Source organism: Delphinapterus leucas, chromosome 21, assembly GCF_059928025.1.
Source record: "Delphinapterus leucas isolate spDelLeu-1000000601 "Yukka" chromosome 21, BTC_Dleu_Yukka2, whole genome shotgun sequence".
In the NCBI taxonomy this organism is placed as follows: Eukaryota; Metazoa; Chordata; class Mammalia; order Artiodactyla; family Monodontidae; genus Delphinapterus; species Delphinapterus leucas.
Window position 1 is genome coordinate 16,860,144 of NC_143149.1, and position 18,404 is coordinate 16,878,547.

General features: G+C 39.4%; 1 protein-coding gene across 3 annotated transcripts in view; it reads left to right on the forward strand.

The window, feature by feature from the left end:
• ASAH1 (N-acylsphingosine amidohydrolase 1) overlaps positions 1 to 18,404 on the forward strand; it is a 46,329-nt gene that overhangs the window by 8,190 nt on the left and 19,735 nt on the right. For 2 of the 3 annotated variants that reach the window (XM_022571052.2, XM_022571054.3), the window contains exon 2: positions 8,805 to 8,851. In XM_022571052.2, the coding sequence (XP_022426760.1) occupies positions 8,805 to 8,851 (47 nt within the window). Of the gene's footprint in view, positions 1 to 8,804; positions 8,867 to 18,404 lie in introns of those variants that run through there. The other variant, XM_089903537.1, reaches the window with a different exon arrangement.

Genomic DNA, 18,404 nt, shown 5'->3' on the forward strand with positions numbered 1-18,404 from the left:
CCTTTCCCCTTCTGTAACCATAAGTTTGTTTTCTATGTCTGTGAGTCTATTTCTGTTTTGTAAGTAGATTCATTTGTATTGATATTACTTTTTATATTCTACCTATAAGTGTTATCACATGATACTTTGTCTTTCCGATTTACTTGACTTAGTATGATCATCTCTAGGTCCATCTATATTGCTGCAAATGGCAATATTTCATTCCTTTTTATGGCTGAGTAGTATTCCATTGTGTATATATACATCACATCTTCTTTATCCATTCATCTGTTGATGGACACTTAAGTTGCTTCCACGTCTTGACTATTGTAAATGTGCTCCTGTGAACATTGAGGTGCATGTATCTTTTCAAATTAGAGTTTTCATCTCAGAACCAGACACTTTTAACTGTTCGTACTCAAGTGATGTTCAGCAAGATACCACCTCTACTGTCCTACTAGTTATTTGCAGCTCAGTCTGTTTTGATTAATTGGTGCCCATGCCAAATTGGGTGCTGAAAGATCCAGATATCACCCCTGGTTAGCTTTATGAATACTGCTACTGATAATGTGTTTATGCTGAATTTGTCTGAATCCACTTGAGGCATTGTCTGCTCTCATACGTATCCATCTCAGTGATGGATAAAAATTTAGTTTACTTTCAACAATCTTCCCTCAACCTTTCTTTTTTCTTTTTTTAAGTGTTACTGAGATATAATTCACACCATACAAATCACCCACTAAAAGTGTACAACTTAATGGCTTCAGTATATTCACAGAGTTGTACAACCATCACTACAATCAATTTTAGAACATTTTCATCACCCCCAAGAAACCCCTCACCACTTAGCCTTAACCCTGAAACCTGCTTCTCAGTCTTAGGCAGCCACTAATCTACTTTTTTTCTCTATAGATTTACCTATTCTGGACATTTTCTATAAAGGGGATCATACAATACATGTGACTGGCTTCTTTCACATATCATAATGTTTACAAGGTTCATTCACATTGTAGCATCAGTACAGTAAATGTGCATTCCTTTTTATGACTGAGTAATATTCCATTTATGGCTATACCATATTTTGTTCATTCATCACTTAATGGACACTTAGGTTGTTTCTGCTTTTGGCTGTTATGAATAATGCTACTGTGAACATTTATGTACAGTGTTTTTGTGTGAACACATGTTTTCATGTCTCTTAGGTTTATACCTAGGAGAGTAATGTTGCTGGGTCACATCATAACTCTGTGTTTAACTCTTTGAGGAACTGCCAGACTGTTTTCCAAAGCAGCTGCACTATTTTATATTCCCACTGGCAGTACATGAGGGTTCCAGTTTCTCTACATCCATGCCAACACTTGTTTTATTATTATAACTGCCAGCCTATTGGGTGTGAAGTAGTATCTCATTGTGTTGTTTTTTTTTTTTTTTTTTTTGCCGTACGCGGGCCTCTCACTGTTGTGGCCTCTCCCGTTGCGGAGCACAGGCTCCAGACATGCAGGCTCAGCAGCCATGGCTCACGGGCCCAGCCGCTCCGCAGCATGTGGGATCCTCCCAGACCGGGGCACGAACCCACGTCCCCTGCATCAGCAGGCGGACTCTCAACCACTGCGCCACCAGGGAAGCCCTCATTGTGCTTTTGATTTGCATTTCCCTATTGGCAAATGATGTTGAGCATCTTTTCATTTGCTTATTGAGTTATATTTTATGTGGAGAAATGTCTGTTCAGATCCTTTGCCCATTTATTAATTGAGTTGTCTTTTTATTACTGAGTTGTAAGATTTTTATATATTCTAGACAAATCTTTTACCAAATATATGCTTTGTAATCAGCATAAATGTAAGGGTTTATTTCTGCACTCTTAGTTCTATTCCATTGATTTATATCTTTATGCTGGTAGTGCACTATCTTAATTACTGTAGCTTTGACAGTATGTTTTAAAATCAGGAAGTGTCAGTCCTCTAACTTTGTTATTATTTTTTAAGAACGTTTTGGATGTTCTGCGTCCCTTGAATTTCAATGTGAATTTTAGGATCACTTGTCTATTTCTGCAAAGAAGCCATCTAGGATTTTGATAGGTATTGCATTGAATCTGTAGATCAATTTAGGGAGCATTGCCATCTTAACAATATTAAGTCTTCCAATCTATGAACAATGTATATCTTTACATTTATTTAGGTCTTTAATTTTTTTTCTACAGTGTTTTGTAGTTTTCAGTGTACAAGTCTTACACATCTTTGGTTAAATTTATTCCTAAGTATTCTTTCTGATGCTGTTGTAAGTGGAGTAGTTTCTTAGTTTCATTTCAGTTTGCACATTGTTACTGTATAGAAATACATTTGATTGTTGACATTCATCTTGTATCCTGCAACCTTGCCCAACTTGTTTATTATTTTTAAAAAGTTTTTAATGGATTCCTTAGGGTTTTCTGTAGAAGATAGTGTCATCTGAAAATGAGACAGTTTTACTTCTTTTCCAATTTGGATGCATTTTAATTCATTTTCTTGTCTAATTGCCATGGCTCAATACTTAAGCACAATATTGAAGTGGGGCAAGTGGACTCCTTGACCCCTCTACCTTTTTCTCCCTTTTCTTCTTCAGTTCTATGTGCTTTCAGTCTTGTTTAGTAAACATTGGTAACATAATTGTAACTGTAATTGAGTCATCTATGCTTCGTATGTCTCCTTTCAAAGAATGAAGATGGTAAACAATGTTTAAAGAAGTGTGACTTGAAAACATTGGTCATTGCTCAGTGTGCTGTGATTACATGTCCTTCTCTAGAATTCTAAAGCCGTAACTCTAACGGCACTAAAATATATATATTTTATATATATATATAATATATATTCAAATATATTTTCTACCAAATACTCATATTCATGCCAAATGCTCATATTCATTTTAATTTGCTTCATTTTAATTTGCTTCATATTTATATTACGCCTTGTACAAATTTTTTCATTGGAGTTTCTAATATCTTTCCCTTTTTCTCATTAGAAGAAGAAAACAAACCTATGCCATCATCACTGTATCCTGTATATTTTTCAGCTTCTGACATATCTTCTCAATATCCTGTCTACTCTTCTTGAAACCTACTGAATTCCGCTTCTAGTTGAGACCATTTTCTTTTTATTTGGACCATTCTTTTCCAAGACTGTAGCTTTCCCCTATAGTTTCTGGTTGTTTTTCTTTTTTCTTACACTGTGTGCCTCTTATCATATTCTCAAATTCTTCCAGCCTTTCAACTGTACAGTTTATTCTGTAGAGTCCCACTTTTTAGGGCACCTGTCTCCTTGATATAATGTTGCACTATTGCTTTCTAGGTCTGTTGACTAGCTGTCACCTTAAGGGCTCCCTTTACCACTCTATGTTAAGTTGGAGCCATTCTTTTCTGGATCCTGTCCCATCTTTCTCTTGGTTTATGCCAGTGTTTTGCTAGAGTACATCTTGAAGTAATTTAAGAAAGAATGTATGGGAGGTGAACTTTCTGAGTCCTTGCAGTGACTTAATAGTAAAGACTTTAAATAAACTCAAAATTGATTGATGCCTTTACCAGCTATAAAATTCTAGTTTTAAATCAATTTCCTGCCAAGTTTGGAGGCATCACTCTCTTCTAGCATTTATATAGCTGTTGAGAAGTTTGGTGGAAGTGTGATTCTTATTCTTTTGTAGGAAACCCACTTCCCCTGGCCCAAACGTGGTGCTAGAAGCTTTTATGTTTTTCTCTTTATCCTTTATGTTTTGAAATAACTCAGTGATGTGTCTGACTGAAAGCCCTTGTATTCAGTCATTATTTCAAATAATCAGTAGGTCTTTTCATTTTCAGGACTCATCTCCTTTCAGCTGTGGGAAATTTTCCTATATTATTTCTTTCATAATTTTCTCCTCTTTGTTGTCTCTGCTCTCTTTCTGGAAATCCAGTTAATCAGATGTTGGGCCCCATGCACTGATTCTCTAATTCTCTTCTTTTTTTTTTTCCTCCTGTGTTTTCTATATAATTTTTTCCCTGTATTCTGGGAGAGATTTCCTCGCCTTTATTTTTCTATCCTTTTTATTTCAGCAGTTACGTTTTTTATTGAAGTATAACTGATGTACAATATTATTTAAGTTACAGGTGTACAATATAGTGACTTACAATTTTTAAAGGTTATACTCCATTTATAGTTATTATAAAATACTAGCTGTAGTCCTCATGTTGTACAGTATATCCTTGTAGCTTATTTTATACCTAATAGTTTGTACCTTTTAATCTCTTACCCCTATATTGCCCCTCCCCGCTTCCCTCTCTCCACTGGTAACCACTAGTTTATTCTCTATATCTGTGTCTGCTTGTCTTTCGTTATATTCAATAGTTTGTTGTACTTTTTAGATTCCAGATATAAGTGAGATCATATGGTATTTGTCTTTCTTTGTCTGACTTATTTCACTAAGCAGAAGGCCCTCCAGGTCCATCCATGTTGCTGCAAATGGCAAAATTTCTTTCCTTTTGTGGTTGAGTAGTATTCCATTATGTTTATATACCTTCTTTATCCATTCATCTATTGATGGATGAGCAGTTATGGTTTTTTTGGTTTTTTTTTTTTGCGGTACACGGGCCTCTCACTGTTGTGGCCTCTCCCGTTGCGGAGTACAGGCTCCGGACACACAGGCTCGGCGGCCATGGCTCATGGGCCCAGCCGCTCTGTGGCATGTGGGATCCTCCTGGACCGGGGCATGAACCCGCATCCCCTGCATCGGCAGGCGGACTCTCAACTACTGCGCCACCAGGGAAGCCCAGCAGTTATGTTTTTAATTACCTGGTTGAACTTATTTTTTATAACATCTTGTTTTTGTTTTATAGATATAACAGTATATTGAATTTCTCTTGAGGTTACTATTAGAGTATTGAATCCGATATTAATTTATATTATTTTGTTTTATATTTTCCTCTGTTCCTTAAAGTATTGGAGTATTTTGGAACTAGTTTTTTGTTTGTTTTCTTCTTTTTTTTTGGCGGTACGTGGGCCTCTCACTGTTGTGGCCTCTTCCGTTGCAGAGCACAGGCTCCGGACGCGCAGGCTCAGTGGCCATGGCTCATGGGCCCAGCCGCTCCGCGGCATGTAGGATCTTCCCGGCCTGGGGCATGAACCCGTGTCCCCTGCATCGGCAGGCGGACTCTCAACCACTGCGCCACCAGTGGGGAGCCCAGTTTTCTTTGTATTTTTCTAAATGTTAGAATAGGAGGCCTTTACTCTCAGGTAGGAGTCGTTAAACTTTTCCTGCACAGGGCCAGATAGTAAATCTTTTCGGCTTTGTGGGCCAAGAGGCAAAATCAAGGATGTTATATAGATATTTATATGACAAGAGAGAAGACAAATTCCCACAAAATTCTTATTGATGAAAATGTTTTAATAACAAGTTAGTACACTTTTTGTAATAGAGGTCTGCTAATGAGAAGAATTGAATTCTTGTGGGGTGGGCATTTGATTTTTGGCACTTAGGGTTAGTGTCCCAAAGTGATTGCAAATGTTTCTATGTTATTCCTGATCTGTAATGAGATTTTACATATTTCATCTTTGAAAATGTCTTTTTGTATACATATATGGTAGGATGAATAATGGCTTCCCAAGGATGTCCATGTCCTAGTTCCTAGAACCTGTGAACATGTTATTTTTTATGGCAAAAGGAACTTGGCAAATGTGATTTAGCAAAGAATCTTGAGATGGGGATGTTGTGCTGGATTATCCAAGGGGGCCGATATATTCACAGACATCTTTATAACAGGGAGGCAGGAGGCCAAAGAAGAGAGAAGATGCTATACTGCTGACTTTGAAGATGGAGGAAGGGGGGCACAAACCAACGAATGTAGGCGACCCCTAGAAGCTGGAAAAGTCAAGGAAACAGATTCTGCCTTGGGGCCCCAGGGGAAACTCAGCTGTGCAGAACCATTTTAGACTTCCAACCTTCAGAGCTGTAACATAATAAATTTGTGTTGTTTTAAGCATTAAGTTTGCAGTAATTTGTTACAGCAGCAATAGGAAACTAATACAACTAAGTGCCACCAAAGACTAATATCAGTCCACGAGCATATGATTTTAATTGAGTCGCGGTATGTCCGAGAGATTTTTAGTTACTTCTCGGCATTTAGGTAGTAGGTGGAGGAGTTTTGACTGATGAGACAATGTGGACAAAGCTGTTTTGAGGAAAGGAGATCCCAGAGAGGTTCCTGGCTCAGAGTAGCATTTATTCTGGAGAGTAAGAATAATAGATGAGGATGAAAAGAGTTTAGTTGAGGGGCCAGCAGACAGAAAATAACCCCCATCCCAAACTCTGCACAGAGAACTGCATATAACATTATAGCTAAGCAAAAGACTAAACCCACACACTCTCTTCCCCTCTTCTCTCTTTTTTTCACACATACATACCACCTCAAAGGGTTTTCCTTGACAGAAACTGAAGAGATCATCTGGCAAGAGCAAGGGCAACTTGTATGGGTGTTAGTACCCTGAGTGGTGGTTGGCAAACTACAGCCTGGCACCTGTTTTTTTAAAGTCTGCGAGTGAGGGATGGTTTTTACGTCTTTTAAAAGTTGGGGGGAAATTCAAAAGGAGATTAATATTTTGTAACGTGTCAAAATTTGTAAAATTTACACGTCAGGGTCCATAAACTGAGTTGTATTGGAGCACAGCTACACTTGTTTGTTTGCATTTTGTCTGGCTGCTTCAGCACTACAGCAGTTGGGTTGTTGCAGCAGAGCCTGAATGCAGTGTGCTCATAGCTTTCACTGGTGCTCTGCACACTTCAGATGATGCTTATGCAATTATAACTCAGCTGCATTTTAAGTGCCGCATGTATCAATGCACCAGGTTATTTTTAATCTTTAAGAAAATTACTAGTCTAAACCTATCGCGTCAAAACAAGAAGAGAAAAGTGGACTTCAGACGTGCTTTCAGGCCAAGTGGAGTAGGGATTATCTTGTTAATTAGCTGGCAAAGCATTGTGTTTATTACACAGTGACGCTAGAGTTGTGCTAAAAGAATACAGTGTATGTTGACATTACGAGACCGAGCTGTCATCACAGTATTCCCAACTCCTAGGGAAAAAAGTGGTTAGAAAAACAAGATCTAGAGTATCTCATCACAGCAGAATTTATTTACACATTTTACAAAGTAAAATGAGGCTGCAGCCAAAGTAAGTCTCCAAGTAGCTTATTTGTTAGCAAAGCAAGAAAAGCCATTTGCCAAAGATGAGTTGATGGAATCACATTTGCTTGTAGAAGTTGAAGAAATGTGTCCTGAGAAAATTTGTTTCACACTATAAGCTTTTAGCCGAGAACAGTTGCCTGGGACTTTGGCAGCAACATCAACATCAATTAAAGAACAAGGCAAATGATTCCTAGTTTTTTTTCTTGACTCTTGGTACTGATCAGTTATCAATATTTATTAGAGCATCCGATGCCAAGTTTGAGACTAAAGAATTAGTCTCTATGAATAGTCTGCATAAAACAACAACAGGCAGGGATGTTTTTAAAGAAGTTGAGAATTGAGTAATTCAGAAAGACCTGAAGTGGAATCTGCCATGATGTGTAACAGTTGACAGTGGTAAAAATTTGTGTGGAGCAAAAAAAAGCTTAGTTGGACAAATGTACAAAACTTCTGAAAATGCAAGATGTTTAAAGCTTGTGGTTATTAAATATATTGTTGATTGGCAGGTACTTTGTGGACAATACTTAAATCGATCATTCTGTTATTATTCAACCATGGAGTTCTTTTGCTCTCATAGATTTTCACTTGAGTGAATTTTGTAAGAAATAGATGCTGAATATCCTGACTGCCCCTACCACTCAACAGTTAGATAGGTTGGCAGCAGTGAAGTTTTACTACAACTTTTGAGCTCAGGGTTGAGACTGAAATTTTTCTGAATAAGAAGAACCACCCTCAGTCACTATTATCGAACACTGAATGGCTTTGGAAATTAGCTTTTGCTAATTTGATACTGAATTATCAAATTGATATTATTTAATATCTAATATTTTGTGTTCTAATAATTTAGAAACAGAATTTAAATGCTAATTAAATTATCCTTTGATAATTTAAGTTTACACTTGATGCTGTTACTTAATGAGGTCAGCCTAAAATTACAAGGCAAAACAGTACTTATATGGGAAACATACTGTAGTATTTTGACAACAATTAGTGTTTGAATCTCAGGTAATGTCAAGCTACCTTATATACTTCCCATACAATCAAAAGTTAAAACAGGATGTGAGATCTCATTCCCACACAAATTTGCTGCAGATATATTTTCTGAGCTCAAACTACAGTTCTAGTAGTTTCCTTCCCTACTTCGCCTTCCTTTTATTGTGGATTTATACTTCTTAAAAAAATTTTTTTTGTCTTTTACAATATTGGGTCTCCAGCAGAAAGGAGATGAACATGCCTTGGCATCATGAACTAGTAATAAAAGAATGATAAATCACTGTGGGGTATCTCAGTTCCCCCACCATGGATTGAATCCGAGCCACAGCAGTGAACACCCAGAACCCTAACCACTGGGCCACCAGGGAACTCAGTCCATCTACGTTCTTATATTTTCTCTTTACTCAATATATTTGCAGTAGAAAGGGGAAATTACAATACCTGGCAAATAGTGCAAATTGCATTAAGTGAAAATGCACTTAGGTTTGAGATTTTAGAAGTTTTCAGGGGAGGAAAAGACTTTTAAGAGGCATTGAAATGGTCTAAAGTGGCAGATCATACTTGATTTTGTCTTCACAAGCTTCAACTGTTTTTGCAGATTGCCTACTCAGTTTGTTTTTCTGAAACTTAATTGTCTTTGTTTTTTAGTGGACAGAAGACTGCAGAAAATCAACCTATCCTCCCTCTGGACCAACGTGAGTAAACATCAGGTGATCAAGACTCACTCTGACCTTCGTGGAGACTTTTCTCCATGTGATAACCTCATAATAATAATGACAGTGAATAAAAACTTAAGTCATGTCTTCTTCTATCCTGAGACAAATTTTTCTTCCCTCAGGTTTGTGTATTATGCATTTGGCTAAGACTTTGAACAAATATGAAAATACCCCATGATGAAAATGTCCATTTCTAGCCTTTTGAAATCATAGGAGAAAAAAAACGATTTCCATTCTCCACTAAATTCTTCTATCTACCCCTGAGTATTTTTCTCATCATGACAAATGCAGAGGTGACCTGTGATTTTCTGTGGTGCCTGAGTATAAACTACTGGATCATACTGAAACAAAAAAGTGTAGGGTCTCATGTGAAACATTAAAAAAATTAACCCTGGCATGATAATCAAAGCTATTGAGGACAAAACAGGATTGGAAAACATAGGGATGGGGCAATATTGTGTTTTAGTGTGTTTACATTAATATTTTTAGTTTGGGGTTTTGACCTTTTCATATCCTATGTGGCTAAATAAGCCTGTGGGAAAGATATAAAAACAGCTCACTGGCCCAGAGGGTAAAGAATGTGAAAAAGAAGGAAGAGGTGTGTCGGGAAGGGTAACGTACTATCCCTGCTCTTCCCTCTCGCCAAAAGCTTGCTGCAGGGAAGGGAAGGCAGAGCACGTACAACTTTAACCAGTAATATCAAGATGACATTTCAGTTTTTATGGCACTTCAAGTATATATATATTGTGCTACACTTGTCTGAATTATGTTTTCTAAATAGCCTCTGTCCTAGATACAGTGAAACCATAATAAACTAAATTCTTTGTATTTACTCACCTTTCTGTAGAAAGAAGCAAATATTTGGCAGGAAGTATTTAGAAGTTACCAGTTTCTATGTTGCTATGAAGCCAGTGCACACTCCAGCCCTCTATCATGGCTCGGTCTCTGAGGCTCTTCCTTTTCATCACCACTGGCATTGTATTGATCTTCAGTGCCTTATTGATTGCGACTGTCTCTTGGCTGCTCTCTCTGCCCCAGTTCATTGAACATTTACTGAGTACCTGCCACATTTAAGGCTTTTTCGTCCCTACTCCCTTTTATGTGTAGGTGTCAGTGAATTGACTGCCCTGCAAACTGTCCCTGCTTGGGCATTTAACTGGTTCCACGTTAGCATGTGTGTGTGTGTGTGCATGCACGCACATACACACATATGCAAATAAGCGTTTTTCTTATATTTACACATCTACATAATATAAATATGTTTGCCCTGGTGTTTCTGCTGGATTCCTTCCTACCTCACTGGCTTGTTCGCAAGATGAAAGTCCTTAGCTCCGCTCTGATCTTTGTTCTCTATGAATTATAAATGGATGTTGAGGACTCGGAGGGAAGTGTGGTATTCATATACCTTTGAATGACAACACATCCTCCTGTACCTTTTTTTAAAATTTTTAAAAATTTTTGGCTGTGTTGGGTCTTCATTGCTGCACGTGGGCTTTCCCTAGTTGCAGCGAGCGGGGGCTACTTTTCGTTGTGGTGCACAGGCTTCTCATTGCAGTAGCTTCTCTTGTTGCAGAGCACGGGCTCTAGGCGAGCGGGCTTCAGTAGTTGCATCTCGCAAGCTTGGTAGTTGTGACGCTCAGGCTTAGTTGCTCCATGGCATGTGGGATATTCCCAGACCAGGGGTCGAACCCATGTCCCCTGCGTTGGCAGGCGGATTCTTAACCACTTTGCCACTGGGAAGTCCCTCCTGTACCTTTAAGACCACCCTTTTTAATCAAGTGCACAGATTCTGGATGTATGCATTGGCAGTTGTGAGGGAGGAGAGAAATACCTGTTTATCCAGCCTGACCTGTCAAATCAGTGCTGGAGGTCAAGGGACTAACAACAAGGGCACTCCTGTATCCAACTGAATCCCATTATTATTTCTTTTCTACTGCTCACTGGTGCTAGCATCTGCTGTCTTATTTGTGTACCTGTGTGTGTTGTGTCACTTGGACTAGTTGCCAAACAACCAGGTGGGTTCAGTCAATGATTAATGTTACTTGTGATGACCAGGGCACAGGAAATGCTAAGTTTCAAAAATAATTTCATGATGTTTATAGTTCACAGTAAAGGAGGAAAATATTCTATACTGATCACTACTGATTAAATGCCAATGCAGTGAGACTACTGAAATAAGATGGCGGAGTAGGACATGCTCTCACTCCCTCTTGTGAGAACACCAGAATAACAACTAGCTGCTGGACAGTCATCGACAGGAAGACACTGGAATTCACCAAAAAAGACACCCCACATCCAAAGACAAACGAGAAGCCACAATAAGACGGTAGGAGGGGCGCAATCACAATAAAATCAAATCCCATAACTGCTGGGTGGGTGACTCACAGACTGGAGAACACTTATACCACAGAAGTCCACCCACTAGAGTGAAGATTCTGAGCCCCACGTCAGGCTTCCTCACCTGGGGGTCCGGCAACAGGAGGAGGAATTCCTAGAGAATCAGACTTTGAAGGCTAATGGGATTTCACTGCAGGACTTCGACAGGGCTAGGGAAAACAGAGACTTCACTCTTGGAGGGCACACACAAAGTAGTGTGTGGATAGGCACCCAGGGGAAGGAGCAGTGACCCCAGGGGAGACTTAACCAGACCTACCTGCTAGTGTTGGAGGGTCTCCTGCAGAGGCGGGGGGTGGCTGTGGCTCACCGTGGGGGCAAGGACACTGGCAGCAGAAGTTCTGGGAAGAACACCTTGGCGTGAGCCCTCCCAGAGTCCACCATTAGCCCCACCAAAGAGCCCAGGTAGGCTCCAGTGTTGGGTTGCCTCAGGCCAAACAACCAACAGGGAGGGAACCCAGCCCCACCCATCAGCAGTCAAGCAGATTAAAGTTTTACTGAGCTCTGCCGACCAGAGCAACAGTCAGCTCTACCCACCACCAGTCCCTCCCATCAGGAAACTTGCACAAGCCTCTTAGATAGCATCATCCACCACAGGGCAGACAGCAGAAGCAAGAAGAACTACAGTCCTGCAGCCTGTGGAACAAAAACCACATTCACAGAAAGATAGACAAGATGAAAAGGCAGAGGACTATGTACCAGATGAAGGAACAACATAAAACCCCAGAAAAACAACTAAATGAAGTGGAGATAGGCAACCTTCCAGAAAAAGAATTCAGAATAATGATAGTGAAGACGATCCAGGACCTCGGAAAAAGAACGGAGGCAAAGATCGAGAAGATGCAAGAAAGGCTTAACAAAGACCTAGAAGAATTAAAGAACAAACAAACAGAGATGAACAAGACAATAACTGAAATGAAAACTACACTAGAAGGAATCAATAGCAGAATAACTGAGGCAGAAGAACGGATAAGTGACCTGGAAGACAGAATGGTGGAATTCACTGCTGCGGAACAGAATAAAGAAAAAAGAAGGAAAAGAAATGAAGACAGCCTAAGAGACCTCTGGGACAACATTAAACGCAACAACGTTTGCATTATAGGAGTCCCAGAAGGAGAAGAGAGAGAGAAAGGACCTGAGAAAATATTTGAAGAGATTATAGTCGAAAACTTCCCTAACATGGGAAAGGAAATAGCCACCCAAGTCCAGGAAGCACAGTGAGTCCCATACAGGATAAACCCAAGGAGAAACATGCCGAGACACGTAGTAATCAAATTGGCCAAAATTAAAGACAAAGAAAAATTATTGAAAGCAGCAAGGGAAAAATGACAAATAACATAGAAGGGAACTCCCATAAGGTTAACAGCTGATTTCTCAGCAGAAATTTGACAAGCCAGAAGGGAGTGGCATGATATACCTAAACTGATGAAAGGGAAGAACCTACAACCAAGATTACTCTACCCGGCAAGGATCTCATTCAGATTCGATGGAGAAATCAAAAGCTTTACAGACAAGCAAAAGCTAAGAGAATTCAGCACCACCAAACCAGCTCTACAACAAATGCTAAGGGAACTTCTCTAAGTGGGAAACACAAGAGAAGCAAAGAACCTACAAAAACAAACCCAAAACAATTAAGAAAATGGTCATAGGAACATACATATCGATAATTACCTTAAACGTGAATGGATTAAATACTCCAACCAAAAGACACATGCTCGCTAAATGGATACAAAAACAAGACCCATCTATATGCTGTCTACAAGAGATCCACTTTAGACCTAGGGACAAATACAGACTGAAAGTGAGGGGATGGAAAAAGATACTCCATGCAAATGGAAATCAAAAGAAAGCTGGAGTAGCAATATTCATATCAGATAAAATAGACTTTAAAATAAAGAATGTGGGCTTCCCTGGTGGCGCAGTGGTTGAGAGTCCGCCTGCTGATGCAGGGGACACAGGTTCGTGCCCCGGTCCGGGAAGATCCCACATGCTGCGGAGTGGCTGCGCCCGTGAGCCGTGGCTGCTGAGCCTGCGCGTCTGGAGCCTGTGCTCCACAACGGGAGAGGCCACAACAGTGAGAAGCCCACATACCCAAAATAAATAAATAAATAATAAAGAAAGAAAGAATGTTATAAGAGACGAGGAAGGACACTACATAATGATCAAGCGATGAATCCAAGAAGAAGATATAGCAATTATAAATACACATGCACCCAACATAGGAGCACCTCAATACATAAGGCAACTGCTAATAGCTATAAAAGAGAAAATTGACAGTAACACAATAATAGTGGGAGGCTTTAACACCTCACTTAACACCAATGGACAGATCATCCAAAATGAAAATAAATAAGGAAAGAGAAGCTTTAAATGACACAATAGACCAGGTAGATTTAATTGATATTTATAGGACATTCCATCCAAAAACAGCAGATTACACTTTCTTCTCAAGTGCACACGGAACATTCTCCAAGATAGATGATATCTTGGGTCACAAATCAAGCTTCAGTAAAATTTAAGAAAATTGAAATCATATCAAGCACCTTTCTCATCTCAACACTATGAGATTAGAAGTCAATTACAGGGAAAAATACATAAAAAACACAAACACATGGAGGCTAAACAATATGTTACTAAATAACCAAGAGATCACTGAAGAAATCAAAGAGGAAATCAAAAAATACCTAGAGACAAATGACAATGAAAACACAACGATCAAAACCTGTGGGATGCAGCAAAAGCAGTTCTAAGAGGGAAGTTTATAGCTGTACAAGCCTACCTCAAGAAACAAGAAAAATCTCAATCTAACCTTACTCCTAAAGGAACTAGAGAAAGACGAACAAAACCCAAAGTGAGCAGAAGGAAAGAAATCATAAAGATCAGAGCAGAAATAAATGAAATAGAAACAAAGAAAACAATAGGAAAAATCAATAAAACTAAAAGCTGGTTCTCTGAAAAGATAAACAAAATTGATAAAACATTAGCCAGACTCATCAAGAAAAAGAGGGAGAGGACTCAAATCAATAAAATTAGAAAATGAAAAAGGAGAAGTTACAGCAGACACCGCAGAAATACAAAGCATCCTAAGAGACTACTACAGGCAACTCTCTGCCAATAAAATGGACAACCTGGAAGAAATGGACAAATTCTTAGAAAGACATAACATTCCTTGCCAGACTGAACCAGGAAGAAATAGAAAATATGAACAGACCAATCACAAGTAATGAAATTGAAACTGTGATTAAAAATCTTCCAACAAACAAAAGTCCAGGAACAGATGGCTTCACAGGTGAATTCTGTCAAACATTTAGAGAAGAGCTAACACCAATCCTTCTCAAACTCTTCCAAAAAATTGCAGAGGAAGGAACACTGCCAAACTCATTCTACGAGGCCACCATCACCCTGATACCAAAACCAGACAGAGGTACTACAAAAAAAGAAAATTACAGACCAATATCATGGACGAATATAGATGCAAAAATCCTGAACAAAATACCAGCAAACAGAATCTGACAACACATTAAAAGGATCATACACCATGATCAAGTGGGATTTATCCCAGGGATGCAAGGATTCTTCAATATATGCAAGTCAATCAATGTGACACACCATATTAACAAATGGAAGAATAAAAACCATATGATCATCTCAATAGATGCAGAAAAAGCTTTTGACAAAATTCAACACCCATTTATGATAAAAACTCTCCAGAAAGTGGGCATAGAGGGAACCTACCTCACCATAATAAAGGCCAGATACGATGAACCCACAGCAAACATCATTCTCAATGGTGAAAAACTGAAATGAAAGCATTTCCTCTAAGATCAGGAAGGAGACAAAGATGCCCACTCTCACCACTATTATTCAACATAGTTTTGGAAGTCCTAGCTATGGCAATCAGAGGAGAAAAAGAAATAAAAGGAATACAAATTGGAAAAGAAGAAGTAAAACTGTCACTGTTTGCAGATGACATTATACTGTACATAGAGAATCCTAAAGATGCCACCAGAAAACTACTAGAGCTAATCAATGAATTTGGTAAAGTAACAGGATACAAAATCAGTGCACAGAAATCTCTTGCATTCCTATACACTAATGATGAAAAATCTGAAAGAGAGATTAAGGAAACATTCCCATTTACCATTGCAACAAAAAGAATAAAATACCTAGGAATAAACCTACCTCGGGAGACAAAAGACCTGTATGCAGAAAACTATAAGTCACTGATGAAAGAAATTAAAGATGATACCAACAGATAGAGAGATATACCATGTTCTTGGATTGGAAGAATCAATATTATGAAAATGACTGTACTACCCAAAGCAATCTACAGATTCAGTGCAATCCCTATCAAATTACCAACGGCATTTTTTAACAGAACTAGAAGAAAAAAATCTTAAAATTTGTATGGAGACACAAAAGACCCCGAATAGCCAAAGCAGTCTTGAGGGAAAACAACAGAGCTGGAGGAATCAGACTCCCTGACTTCAGACTATACTACAAAGCTACAGTAATCAAGACAATATGGTACTGGCACAAAAACAGAAACATAGATCAATGGAACAAGATAGAAAGCCCAGAGATGAACCCACGCACCTATGGTCAACTAATCTGTGACAAAGGAGGCAAGGATATACAATGGAGAAAAGACAGTCTCTTCAATAAGAGGTGCTGGGAAAACTGGACTGCTACATGAAAAAGAATGAAATTAGAACACTCCCTAACACCATACACAAAAATAAACTCAAAATGGATTAAAGACCTCAATGTAAGACCAGGCACTATAAAACTCTTAGAGGAAAACATAGGAAGGACACTCTTTGACATAAATCACAGCAAGATCTGTTTTGATCCACCTCCTAGAGTAATGGAAATAAAAACAAAAATAGGGCTTCCCTGGTAGTGCAGTGGTTGAAAGTCTGCCTGCCGATGCAGGGGACGCAGGTTCGTGTCCCGGTCCGGGAAGATCCCACATGCCACGGAGCGGCTGGGCCCATGAGCCATGGCCACTGAGCCTGCGCGTCCGGAGCCTGTGCTCCACAACGGGGGAGTCCACAATAGTGAGAGGCCTGCGTACCGCAAAAAATAAATAAATAATAAATAAAACAATAATAAATGGGACCTGATGAAACTTCAAAGGTTTTGCACAGCAAAGGAAACCATAGACAAAACCAAAAAAAAGCCCTCAGAATGGGAGAAAATATTTGCAAAGGAATCATCGGACAAAGGATTAATCTCCAAAATATATAAACAGCTCATGCAGCTCAATATTAAAGAAACAGGTAACCCAATCCAAAAATGGGCAGAAGACCTAAATAACTATTTCTCCAAAGAAGACATACAGATGACCAAGAAGCACATGAGAAGCTGCTCAACATCACTAATTATTAGAGAAATGCAAATCAAAACTACAATGAGGTATCACCTCACACCAGTTAGAATGGGCATCATCAGAAAATCTGCAAACAAATGCTGGAGAGGGTGTGGAGAAAAGGGACCCCTCTTGCACTGTTGTTGGGAATATAAATTGATAGAGCCACTATGGAGAACAGTATGGAGGTTCCTTAAAAAAGTAAAAATAGGGCTTCCCTGGTGGCGCAGTGGTTGAGAGTCCGCCTGCCGATGCAGGGGACATGGGTTCGTGCCCCAGTCCGGGAAGATCCCACATGCCACGGAGCGGCTGGGCCCGTGAGCCATGGGCGCTGAGCCTGTGCATCCGGAGCCTATGCTCCACAACGGGGGAGGCCACAACAGTGATAGGCCTGCGTACCACAAAAAAAAAAACCTAAATATAGAATTACCATATGATCCAGCAATCCCACTACTGGGCATATTCCCAGGGAACAGCATAATTTAAAAAGACAAATGCACCCCAGTGTTCATTTCAGCACTGTTTACAATATCCATGTCATGGAAGCAACCTAAATGCCCATTGACAGACAAGTGGATAAAGAAGTTGTGGTACATATATACAATAGAGTATTACTCAGCCATAAAAAGGAACGAGATTGGGTCATTTGTTGAGACGTGGATGGATCTAGAGACTGTCATACAGAGGAAAATAAATCAGAAAGAGAAAAACAAATATTGTATATTAATGCATGTATGTAGAACCTAGAAAAATGGTACAGATGAACCGGTTTGCAGGGCAGAAGTTGAGACACAGATGTAGAGAACAAACGTATGGACACCAAGGGGGGAAAGCCGCGGGGGGGTGGGGATGGTGGTGTGATGAATTGGGAGATTGTGATTGACATGTATCCACTGATGTGTATAAAATCAGAACCTGCTGTATTAAAAAAAAAAGTAAAATTCAAAAAAAAATAATAATAATACCAATGCTATGGAACTTCCCTGGCAGTCCAGTGGTTAAGAATGCGAGCTCCCGATGCAGGGGGCACAGGTTCAGTTCCTGGTTGGGGAACTAATAAGATCCCACGTGCTGCACAGCACAGCCTAAATAGATAAATAAATACCGATGCTGCTAAGTATTTTTTGCATATTTCATGTAATCTTCACTGTTCTCATAAGGTAAATACTGTTTATTTCTCTAGGAAATTGAGGTGCAGATGTTAAATACTGAAATACTTTAGAAAAGTGTTGAATGAGAAGTGAAACATGGGATTTATAGTTAGCCAAAATCATAGTAAGCTTTAGCTATTAAAATAATTTTCTGAATCAGATTAATGACAGTTTTGTCAAAGGATTCTGATGAGTGGAGATTTTACTGTAGAGAGGCTTCTGGGGTCTTCCCACTCCCACGTAATCATAGCGCTCTGCTGTAATGAGTTTGTCCTCTCCGTTTTTACTTTGGAATCCTATACTGTGAAAGAATCAGGAGTTGGCCGCAGATACAGGGGCACGTTTGGGTTTTGTTGGAAGTTACGCGGGGAGAAGCAGCTGATTGGAGTTCACAGGTAGAACACGTGTCTTATGGCGGTGCCACCAACGTGCCTGCGTCCATCGGGCTGCTGATTTATCATCGCTACTAGACAAGGAAATCCAAATGTGTGCTGGCGGAGAGGCGAGGGAGTTGTAGCCCCTGCCATAACAGGAGGAACAGGCATTATTTTACGGAATTGTGGGACAGAATTTCACGTGTGAAATTATGGTTAGAAGCTGAATTCATTTGTTTTTA